The 12,845-nt window shown below is 45.3% G+C and overlaps 1 protein-coding gene across 1 annotated transcript; it reads right to left on the bottom strand.

Annotated features, from left to right (window-relative positions):
• Positions 1–1,536: 1,536 nt before the first annotated feature.
• Positions 1,537–2,577, bottom strand: LOC119288795. The gene has a single exon (XM_037568333.1). The coding sequence runs from the start codon at positions 2,395–2,397 to the stop codon at positions 1,801–1,803; it is 597 nt and encodes a 198-aa protein (XP_037424230.1). The 5' UTR covers positions 2,398–2,577; the 3' UTR covers positions 1,537–1,800.
• Between the last annotated feature and the right edge of the window lie 10,268 nt (positions 2,578–12,845).

Raw genomic sequence — 12,845 nt, forward strand, 5'->3', positions numbered from 1 at the left:
TTATGTTTGATTATGTATATAGATGTAAAATATTTATTGAATATAAGTAGAATAATAGAATGAAAAATAATTTCCGATGCATGGTTGCGTGTGGTGGTGGGTCTTTTCTCATGCATGGTTGCATGTCGAGGTGGGCCTTATCCCGTCACTCTCTTGAATATATAGGATAAGAAGGTGAATGCAAGCATTTTAGATCTCGATGTGAGTGAACTTCCAATATGAAATAGAGAAGTTGAGACTTTAGCAGAGCCACGTCTTAGTGAGAAAATCGGCGGATAAAACTTCTCTACTGGATTGCATATATTTGACACACCAAATGTATCATGACAAGAATCTCGGGATACAAAAAATCTCAAAAGCTCAATGCATTGAATGTCAAACCGTTCATTTAGCTCAATCAATTGCTAATCTATAGCAACGTTGAATGCATCTGTTTTATAGTGGTGTGGTGTTGTGCTGTTGTCGTGCTAGTTTCGAGACTTAGTCATATCAACGTACCCACAAATTGCAACATATATTGGAGTAAAATAATTGTCATAATTAACGTTCCAATCTGATTATAGGAAAAGAGACATACTCAGAACTAAGATTATGGATATCAATATCACGTTTTAGGAAAAAGATTTAATCTTCTCTAGTTCACCAAGTAGCAACTTTGTGTTTCAAACACAATCTAATGTGTTTAAACTGTCCAAAGACTTCCTTTGGAGCATTTGACACAAGGCATCTGTGATCTCCATAATTTTCTCCATGAGGTGCAGAATGAATACAAAATCAAAAGAGATATTCATGTTTAAGGAGCCCACTTCGTCTCCACGAGAATATCAGTGTGACTGAATGCTCATTTGCTATACTCCCTAGAAATGCAATCGTAGCACGAAACACCTTCCTCAAGTTATTAATTGACTTGAAATGAGAACTCCATCTTGTGTGCCCAGACCTCTGTAATGAGCCTATTTAATTTGCCCCTTTCCCTGTATCAAGCTCACCCAATTCAACATCGCATGCAATTTCAGCTGATTTGCTAGCAACTCATCATTCTGTTTGGACAACGCACTAGCAACACTTATGATGAAATTTGCATGCTGAAAATCTTTAGGGACAATTCCATTCTTTCCCTAATTTGCGCCCACTCTCATCTTTGCCTCTAAAAATATCATGTGTTCAATTTTGCCTCTCTTCTGTCTAGTGCGCTTATGAAAATACTCCTCTCTATGTTGTTTTCGTCCAAGCAAAGGAGTTTGACTGTCTCTGAAACTTTTCTTTTTTGAGAGTACGCAAATTGCGTACCATATTTTTTTTGTCTCCGAAACGTTATTTGGATATTTTTACCCCTCGCCGCCTATGTCACTTACATGTGGGTCAGGAGAAATACTTTTGTTACTCACTCGATCGTTCGCATGGCACCAGAAATGGCACGTTGACTCCCCTCTTAGTGTCATTTTATCTAATTTAGTGTATCCGTAGCTTTTTTTTGTTTCAATCTGTAGCAATTTATTGAATAAGGCCGGAGAATCACAATTCAGGAACCATGACCTGAGATTACGATTTCATTGCAATTCGATTAATTTCCATATTGATCCACAGCGCTCAACCATCCAACTAATCAATCTTATAGTTACACGGGGGCTTAATTTCACTTGCACTATCTCATCACATGCAAACACATGCAGTTGACAGAACAAGCATTTGAACGAAGAAAAAGAAAAGGAAGCAAGGAAGAAGAGACTAGATCCTGATGACAAGTCAAAGAAGCCTACTAGTCGGCTCACCTTGTCTGGTCATCCATCGGAAAGAAATTCAGAAGAGCCAATGGGACACCTTCTTGGGAATGACACGCTCTTCGATGGTGTTCAGGCTCGGCTTCCACCCCCGGCACGACAGCTCCCGGCTCAAGAACTCCGGCCGGTGCTCCTCGAACCCGTCCGCCGTCGCCGCCGCCTCCTCCCTCCTCTCCATTTCTGCCACAGCCGCCGCCGCCGCCTCGTTCTTTGCCGACCTATCGGCGTCGTCGGCTTCCCGGCTCTTCCTGGACGAGAGCTTCCTCCGCAGCCCGCCCGGCATTGACCTGGAGCGCGCCAGCGACCGCGACGCCGTGAGCACGCGCCGCGCCTCCTTGGCGGACACCTTGCCGCGGGTGGCCGGCAGCAGGACGTAGACGCCGCCCGCGCCCAGCACGTGGTCGGCCGGCAGCGGCGCGACCTTGCTGGCCCCGCCGGCTGCGGCGCCCTTCCGCTGCTGCAGCAGGCGCGCGTCGACGACGAAGTGGCGCGGGTGGTCCATCATGAGCTCCGCCACGGACACGGGCTCGCTGAGCGCCCGCACGCTCCCGTCCGCCATCACCACCTTCCCTCCGCTCGCGCCCGCCGCCGCGCCCGCCGAGATCAGGTTCCCCATGCCGCTCTCGCTATGCACACACGATATCTGCCTGCTCGATCGGCAATGGGTTAAGCTCTGCTAATGGCGCGGTGGGAGGAGGGATGGTTGGGACGGAGGGTGGTATTAAAACGGTGGGGTGGGATGGGAGCGAATGCTTCCTGGTAAACTTTGAGGTCGGTCATAGGTTATAAAAAAGTGTGGAGGGGGTTTAGGTTGGCCGGGCAAGCAGAGAAGAAGAAGCCAAGAAATGGCGGGTTGGGTTTGAAACCGAGCTGCTCCTCTCCCCCGTCCCCGTGAAAGTGAGGTCGTTGGCGCGTTGACTCGTACTTGACGCGCTGCACCGTCACGCCCGCTTCGACTTGTTTTTCTCCGTGCCGTGCGACGTACCGTTCTCTTGTGAACGCACTCAACTTTGGGACAAAATCGTCGCAGGAGTACTACACAACCTAACAATAAATTCTTTGGAACGTTCCTGACGATCATGAAGATTTTGGACAATGATGTAATTCTTTTTGAAGATTCTGGAGAACGGGAATTGGCTGGCTGCAGCGTGTGTACGCGAGGCTTCCAAGCGTAAGTATCAGGGAAAGGGTTTATGGTACTAGGAGAAAAGAGAGGGGGGGAAAACTACAGTAGAAAGAAATAGAGTCGAGAATGGGTGATTTGGTTGGCGACTACCGGTGTGGTGTGTGGTGTGTGGTGATGATCGAGTTGGGTCGGGCTGGATAGATGTATGTATGCGTACTTTTTGTCTCAGCTCCGACCGAAGGCGACGTGCGACCATTTCGCGCTCCGCCCGGCCGGCCGCTGCGTGCTCCTCCATTACTCGTGAGATCGGTAGCTAGCTTGGAACAGAATCCAAGTCTCCGTTATAGCACTACTACTGTTGTTGCACAGCATTAGTTGGCCGGCTAGCTAGTAGCCCTAGAATAATCACAAGCGCGTCTTCCTGCCCGCGTCTGATGAACCGGGGCCTCTCCCCTGCTTGTTGGTTTGGGTTTCGCATTGCATTGTTCATAATGTAAAATAAGGACGAGTAGCAAACTAATACGTGTACGTATATAGCTGTGCTGAGCTTGATGGGCTGTCTCCTGTGCGTATGCGATTTGGTTAAATGCACCTACCAAGTTGACGAGATCATGATCGTCCTGCACGTTGAAGATTTTCAGACCAGAAGCATTGTGTCCGGAGACATGGGTGCTAGCTTAGCTAATTCCATCTCTAGTAGTAGAGTAACATCATGAACGAAGACTGAAGATAAAGAAACGAAGACAGAAAGATGTTGAGGTCAACCAATTAATGCTGGGAAATACTGGACAGGGAGAATATGGACTTCTACGGACAGAGTTTGGCAGAGTGCTGGCCCTACCGTGATGGAGGCCTGGGTACTTAGCATCTAGTAGTGACACTCATAATTGCCATGCTTCTACTTCCAAGCACCATTGCTGCAAAGCACAGTCTATGCCAACCTTGCTTTATGTACAGTGATCCTTACTCTTGACGCTCAAGTTCTAACAATAGTCTTTGAGTAGTACTAGTAGTACTATTAGCAACACCAAGGAAACACATGGAAACGGTGTGCATAGCCCCTGTCTTGTCCACACCGAAGCCACTGGACCGTATGCTTTGCTTGAGAGGAACTTGCTTGTCCATTCCTCAATGATCATGTTGCCTAGCTAGTTATTAATTAATACAACGGTTCGTGTTGGTTATTTTGCTTACTTTTTGTGATGGAGCAGTAATATCAATGGTGTAGTTGCTAGTACTTGCCAGCACGAGTCATAGGTCACAGACAATCTGCGAATCAAACTACGGTTGGATGGTTAGAAAGATAAATGGTATCCCAGTATTAGGGTTCAAATCCTAGACTAATACATGTGTTTGCATTTTTCTGAATTTATTTCAGGCCTTTCGGTGATGTGCGTCCTTATATGAGTAGGGTGTACGTACGTACGTTAATAAAGTGAGTGTATATGTGCATGTATGAACATCTATGTACTGTGTTGAAAAAAAGAAGTCACAACCAATCTACCCGTCACAACAAATGAATAAACTGCATGCATTACTTACGAGGACAGTGCTTAATTATTAGAACAGCCAATCTACTCCTAGGAGATTTTAGCAGAAATACCAGCTAGAGGATTCTTTCTGGGTGCAGAACGGAAAGGGGACACTGTGATAGTAGCACTCTACCCATCGCCATCCCCTGTCCAAGAAGAAAGGTCACATAAAATTAGGCAGCACCATGAGTCAGTTTCTTCCGGAGTCTAGCTGCATGCTCAACAGCTCAAGTGAGGCCAAGGAGCGACAGAATGGCGTGCGACTTGAGCCCGGCCAACTTGCTGCCGTGGCGACGGTGGTCGATAGGAATCCATGGTGGCTTCGGTTTCATCGGAGATGGATGCGCACCAACCAGGTCAGCACGAAGCTTCGATCTGCAGGAGGCAAGCTAATAAATCTAGTCCGTGTAACTTGTCTCCTCCTTGGACCAGCCAGCACCTGTATAATCTAATAATCCAGTTCGACCAACCGGCGTCCGGGTTGGCCCGGAACCCAACTCTCCCCTGTTTGAAAACGACATCTCGCTTCTTGCTCAAGCGATTCTGTTGAAGGGTCATGTACCTATAGTCCTATACTAGATGTACTGTACTATATATGGTTTTGCATACATACGATCAGAAGGGCAAAAAAATCTAAAGAAAGATCTGCTTGCATTAGTTATCTCATCATCATGGTGACACTGGGTTTCCTTAGTTAGTTGTAACCTTGCAACGAAACAGGTGGTTAGCGTTTAGGCCGTGATTGCTTGCTAGTATAATTATTCCGTCTGCAATACATGGCGTGATCCATGTGCCATGGCACTTCTGTTTGATTAAGCATTGTACGTCTCTACTCTACTCTACGTCGGAGTGGGACGTCAGTTTGACCAAACCAACTAAACCTGACAATCCATGCGTTTGCAGAGTTGGAGCATCTCTAACAGACTCCTTAAAAACACGTAAATGTAAAAATCCGGCGACTATACGGATTTGGTCTTTTTTTTGGCCAGACCAGAGCCCGTATAGTCGCCCGGCCCTTAAATGTTTTTACGGTGACCCGCAAACCACCCCCTTCCACGCAGTATATCTATAGGTTTGCGGCTGGAATACGGGTCGAAACCCTATCCGTGCACCGCCGCAATCCCCCCTCTCCCCTCTTCCCTCTCGGTTCCTCATCGTCAGTGACTCGAATCCGCCACCGCAGTCCACCATGTGGCGTGGGATGTGGAGCTCGGGCCACCGCTCCGGCGGTAGCGACGACCCCGAGCGGCAGCGGTGCGTCAAAGCCGACGACACGAGGAAGCGAGCCGCCCGGAAGTACACGAACCGTGGCCTATAGCCGCCGCCGTCGCTCCTCCGCCGCGGGACAGAGGAGTACGACCACAGGCACGCGCGTCTGTCCTCCGGCGCGGGCAGCTCCGTCGGGGGGTCGATGTCGGCGTTCTGGGAACCGAGGTATCCAGACTTGCCTACCTGCGGCCCACGGCATGGCTCCATCAGCGGCCTGATACGACCCACCTTCAGCATCAACAACGCAAGACCCTCGCGACGGGCCAAGCCTCGCGAGGCGGACGACATCAAGACCTCCAGAGGGAGCAGCCTCCCTAGGCTGGCTCCTGAGGGGCGGAGACTTCTGTGCAGGCACCCACCTCGCGAGGTTCGGATGATGCAAGCCATGACGACCAAGGCCAGGCGGGCGCCAGCGGGCGTAGTACATCAGGTTTCCTCTTTGATGCTAAAGAGGCAAGCGCAGGCGCGGAGTCCCGAGGAATCAAGCAAAGGTTTCCATTGTCGTGCTACAAGACCGAGATCGCCAGGACGGCAGGACGGAGGTCATCACCGAGCCCACCACGACGTCACGACCAGAAGCTTTGCAGGCGAAGACCACCTTTCGTTGGGATAAGGTGTACTAGTTGTCTCTCTTCAAACTTGGTCGTTGTGGAATCCCTTTCCGCCTTCATTTTGGGGGAAGAGGACCAAGTGAAGGATATATGCCCTAGAGGCAATAATAAAGATTGTTATTTTATATTTCCTTATATCATGATAAATGTTTATTATTCATGCTAGAATTGTATTAACCGGATACTTGATACATGTGTGGATACATAGACAAAACAAAGTGTCCGTAGTATGCCTCTACTTGACTAGCTCATTAATCAAAGATGGTTAAGTTTCCTGACCATAGACATGTGTTGTCATTTGATGAACGTGATCACATCATTAGAGAATGATGTGATTGACAAGACCCATCCGTTAGCTTAGCATAATGATCGTTCAGTTTTATTGCTATTGCTTTCTTCATGACTTATACATATTCCTCTGACTATGAGATTATGCAACTCCTGAATACTGGAGGAACACTTTGTGTGCTATCAAACGTCACAACATAACTGGGTGATTATAAAGATGCTCTACAGGTGTCTCCAAAGGTGTTTGTTGGGTTGGCATGGATGAAGATTAGGATTTGTCACTCCGAGTATCGGGGAGGTATCTCTGGGCCCTCTCGGTAATGCACATCACTATAAGCCCTGCAAGCACTGTGACTAATGAGTTAGTTACAGGATGATGCATTATGGAACGAGTAAAGAGACTTCCCGGAAATGAGATTGAACTAGGTATGATGATACCGATGACCAAATCTCGGGCAAGTAACATACCGATGACAAAGGGAATAACGTATGTTGTTATTGCGGCTTGACCGATAAGATCTTCGTAGAATATGTAGGAACCAATATGAGCATCTAGGTTCCGCTATTGGTTATTGATCGGAGATGTCTCTCAGTCATTTCTACATAGTTCTCGAACCCGCAGGGTCCGCACACTTAACGTTCGATGACGATTTGTATTATGAGTTATGTGTTTTGGTGACTGAAGTTTTTTCGGAGTCCCAGATGAGATCACGGACAAGACGAGGAGTCTCAAAATGGTCGAGAGGTAAAGATTGATATATTGGAAGATGGTATTCAGACACCGGTATGGTTTTGAGTGGTTCGGGTATTTTTCCGGAGTACCGAGGGGTTACGGGAACCCCCTCGGGGGAAGTATGTTGGGGAACGTAGTAATTTCAAAAAAATTCCTACGCACACGCAAGATCATGGTGATGCATAGCAACGCGAGAGGAGAGTATCATCCACGTACCCTCGTAGACCGTAAGCGGAAGCGTTATGAGAACGCGGTTGATGTAGTCTTACGTCTTCACGATCCGACCGATCCAAGTACCGAATGTACGGCACCTTCGAGTTCAGCACACGTTTAGCTCGATGACGTCCCACGAACTCCGATCTAGCAGAGCTTCACAAGAGAGTTCCGTCAGGACGACGGCGTGATGACGGTGATGATGTTGCTACCGATGCAGGGCTTCGCCTAAGCACCACTATGATATGATCGAGGTGGATTATGGTGGAGGGGGGCACCGCACATGGCTTGGAACAATCAACTTGTGTGTCCTAGGGTGCCCCCTGTCCCCGTATATAAAGCAGTAAGGGGGAGACCGGCCGGCCCTTGCAGGGCGCGCCAGGAGGAGGAGACCTCCTCCTAGTAGGAGTAGGAAAGGGGATTCCTACTCCTACTAGGAGGGGGAAAGGAAGGAGGTGAGGGAGAAGGAAAGGGGGGTGCCGCCTCCCCCCTTCCCTAGTCCAATCCGGACCAGAGGGGGAGGGGGCACATGGCCTGCCCTCTCTCTCTCCACTAAGGCCCATGTGTCCCATTACTTCTCCCGGGGGGGGGGTCCGGTAACCCTCCGGCACTCCGGTTTTCTCCGAAATCACCCGGAACACTTCCGGTATCCAAATATAGTCGTCCAATATATCAATCTTTATGTCTCGACCATTTTAGAGACTCCTCGTCATGTCCGTGATCACATCTAGGACTCCGAACTACCTTCGGTACATCAAATCACATGAACTCATAATACCGATCGTCACCGAACGTTAAGCGTGCGGACCCTACAGGTTCGAGAACTATGTAGACATGACCGAGACACGTCTCCAGTCCATAACCATTAGCGGAACCTGGATGATCATATTGGATCCTACATATTCTACGAAGATCTTTATCGGTCAAACCGCATAACAACATACGTTGTTCCCTTTGTCATCGGTATGTTACTTGCCCGAGGTTCGATCGTCAGTATCTCAATACCTAGCTCAATCTCATTACCGGCAAGTCTCTTTACTCGTTCCGTAATGCATCATCCCGCAACTAACTCATTAGTTGCATTGCTTGAAAGGCTTATAGTGATGTGCATTACCGAGAGGGCCCAGAGATACCTCTCCGACAATCAGAGTGACAAATCCTAATCTCGATCTATTCCAACTCAAAAAGTACCATCGGAGACACCTGTAGAGCACCTTTATAATCACCCAGTTACGTTGTGACATTTGGTAGCACACAAAGTGTTCCTCCTGTAATTGGGAGTTGCATAATCTCATAGTCATAGGAACATGTATAAGTCATGAAGAAAGCAATAGCAGTAAACTAAAACGATCAAGTGCTAAGCTAACGGAATGGGTCAAGTAAATTACATCATTCTCCTAATGATGTGATCCCGTTTATCAAATGACAACTCATGTCTATGGTTAGAAAACATAATCATCTTTGACCAACGAGCTAGTCAAGTAGAGGCATACTAGTGACACTCTGTTTGCCTATGTATTCACACATGTATTATGTTTCCGGTTAATACAATTCTAGCATGAATAACAAACATTTATCATGAAATAAGAAATTCTATATCATTTCCAGTCAACAACATGTCATCCACATATAATATTAGAAATGCTACAGAGCTCCCGCTCACTTTCTTGTAAATACAAGCTTCTCCAGAAGTCTGAATAAAACCATATGCTTTGATCACACTATCAAAATGTTTATTCCAACTCCGAGAGGATTGCACCAGTCCATAAATGGATCGCTGGAGCTTGCACACTTTGTTAGCATCCTTTGGATCGATAAAACCTCCAGGTTGCATCATATACAACTCTTCTTCCAGAAATCCATTCAGGAATGCAGTCTTCACATCCATTTGCCAAATTTCATAATCATAAAATGCGGCAATTGCTAACATGATTCGGACGGACTTAAGCATCGCTACGGGTGAGATGGTCTCATCGTAGTCAACTCCTTGAACTTGTCGAAAACCTTTCGCAACAAGTCAAACTTCATAGACAATAATGTTACCATCAATGTCAGTCTTCTTCTTGAAGATCCATTTATTCTCGATGGCTTGCCGATCATTGGGCAAGTCAACCAAAGTCCACACTTTATTCTCATACATGGATCCCATCTCAAATTTCATGGCCTCAAGCCATTTTTCGAAATTTTGGCTCATCATCACTTCCTCATAGTTAGTAGGTTCGTCATGGTCAAGTAACATGACCTCCATAACAGGATTACCGTACCACTCTGGTGCGGATCTTACTCTAGTTGACCTATGAGGTTCGGTAGTAACTTGATCTGAAGTTTCATGATCATCATCATTGGCTTCCTCACTAATTGGTGTAGGTGTCACAGGAACCGGTTACTGTGATGGACTACTTTCCAATAAGGGAGCAGGTACAGTTACCTCATCAAGTTCTAAATTCCTCCCACTTGCTTCTTTCAAGAGAAACTCCCTCTCTAGAAAGGATCCATTCTTAGCACAAATGTCTTGCCTTCGGATTTGTGATAGAAGGTGTACCCAACAGTCTCCTTTGGGTATCCTATGAAGACACATTTCTCCGATTTAGGTTCGAGCTTATCAGGTTAAAACTTTTTCACATAAGCATCGCAGCTCCAAACTTTAAGAAACGTCAACTTTGGTTTCTTGCCAAACCATAGTTCATAAGGTGTCGTCTCAACAGATTTAGATGGTGCCCTATTTAACGTGAATGCAACTGTCTCTAAAGCATAACCACAAAACGATAGCGGTAAATCAGTAAGGGACATCATAGATCGCACCATATCTAGTAAAGTACGATTACGATGTTTGGACACACCATTATGCTATGGTGTTCCGGGTGGCGTGAGTTGCGAAACTATTCCGCATTGTTTCAAATGAAGACCAAACTCGTAACCCAAATATTCTCCTCCACGATCAGATCGTAGAAACTTTATTTTCTTGTTACGATGATTTTCCACTTCACTCTGAAATTCTTTAAACTTTTCAAATATTTCAGACTTATGTTTCATCAAGTAGATATACCCATATCTGCTCAAATCATCTGTGAAGGTGAGAAAATAACGATACCCGCTGCAAGCCTCAACATTCATCGGACCACATACATCAGTATGTATGATTTCCAACAAATCTGTTTCTCGCTCCATAGTTCCGGAGAACGGCGTTTTAGTCATCTTTCCCATGAGGCATGGTTCGCAAGTACCAAGTGATTCATAATCAAGTGATTCCAAAAGTCCATCAGAATGGAGTTTCTTCATGCGCTTTACACCAATATGACCTAAACGGCAGTGCCACAAATAAGTTGCACTATCATTATCAACTCTGCATCTTTTGGCTTCAACATTATGAATATGTGTATCACTAATATAGAGATTCATTAAAAATAGACCACTCTTCAAGCGTGCATGGCCATAAAAGATATTACTCATATAAATAGAACAACCATTATTCTCTGATTTAAATGAATAATGCTACCTCTTGAGCACCGTGTTGGTTTTCCCTTGAAGTGGAAAGGGTGATGCATCAAAGTAGCGTAAGTATTTCCCTCAGTTTTTGAGAACCAAGGTATCAATCCAATAGGAGGCCACACGCAAGTCCCTCATACCTACATAAACAAATAAGAACCTCGCAACCAACGCGATAAAGGGGTTGTCAATCCCTTCACGGTCACTTACGAGAGTGAGATCTACTAGAGATGATAAGATAATATTTTTGGTATTTTTATGATAAAGATTAAAAGTAAAGATTGCAAAATAAAAGGTAATAGAAATAGCTTGTTGACAGAAGATTAATTTAATGGAGAATAGACCCGGGGGGCATAGGTTTCACTAGTGGCTTCTCTCAAGATGGCATAAGTATTACGGTGGATGAACAAATTACTGTCGAGCAATTGATAGAAAAGCGAATAATTATGAGAATATCTAGGCATGATCATGTATATAGGCATCACGTCCGTGACAAGTAGACCGACTCCTGTCTGCATCTACTACTATTACTCCACACATCGACCGCTATCCAGCATGCATCTAGAGTATTAAGTTCATAAGAACAGAGTAACACATTAGGTAAGATGACATGATGTAGAGGGATAAACTCAAGCAATATGATATAAACCCCATCTTTTTATCCTCGATGGAAACAATGTAATACGTGTCGTTTCCCTTTCTGTTTGTTCCAAAAATCACGTTCCCGAAGGTTTCATTCCGTTTGGACTATGTTTGATATTCCTTTTCTGCGAAACACTGAAATAGGCAAAAAACAACAATTTGCATTGGGCCTTGGGTTAATAGGTTAGTCCCAAAAATTATATAAAAGTGTATAATAAAGCCCATTAAACATCCAAAACAGAATATATAATCGCATGGAACAATAAAAAATGGGACATTTACATCTATGCCCTTAACTCGAACCCACTACTCAGTTTTGCCCCTAATTTTTAGGTATGCTCAGTTTTGCCCCTCCGCCGTTAGTTTCCCTTATAGAAACGACCTTCTGTGTCGTTACCATTCGGTCAAAGGGCTTTGACCATCCTGAAAAAATAGCAAAAAAAATTGAAAAAATCGAAACTTTGTGGGATTGAAGATACTCATGTCTGCAAGGTGTGTAAAAAAATTCATGCCGTTCGGACACCCTAGGAGCTCGTGGCAAAGGAAAACATAAATTTTGTACGTATGTGAACAGTAAATTCAAAAAATAGAGAAAAAATGAAATTTTGTGGGACTGAAGATTCACAGGTGCGCAAGATGTGTGCACATTTTTGTTGTGTTTGGACAACGCAGGAGCTCGTGGACAAAAAACCAAAAATTAGCTCAAAAAACTTTGAAAAAATTCATGATTTTGGTTTTTTTCTCTAGAGCGCCTCGTACGTCATTTGATCGCCAAGACTTGCAAGCACCTTGTGCACTCAAGCCTCTTTGAAGCCAAAAAAATTCAACTTTTTTTGAATTTTGTTGCTATTTTTTTTCGAATTTATTGTTCATAGGCATAAATTATTTTTGTTTTCCTTTGCCACGAGCTCCTGAAGTGTCCAACCAACACAAAAATTTGCACGCGCCTTGCGGACATAACTATCTTAAATCCTACAAAATTTCAGATTTTTTGCTATTTTTTCTGGATGGTCAAAGTCCTTTAATCGGACGGTAACGACGCAGAAGGGCATTTCTATAAGTGACACTAACGGCGGAGGGGCAAAACTGAGCATACCTAAAAATTAGGGGCAAAACTGAGTAGTGGGTTCAAGTTAGGGGCACAACTGGAATTGGCCCATCAAA

The sequence above is a fragment of the Triticum dicoccoides genome, chromosome 4A (assembly GCF_002162155.2).
Source record: "Triticum dicoccoides isolate Atlit2015 ecotype Zavitan chromosome 4A, WEW_v2.0, whole genome shotgun sequence".
Classification (NCBI taxonomy): domain Eukaryota; kingdom Viridiplantae; phylum Streptophyta; class Magnoliopsida; order Poales; family Poaceae; genus Triticum; species Triticum dicoccoides.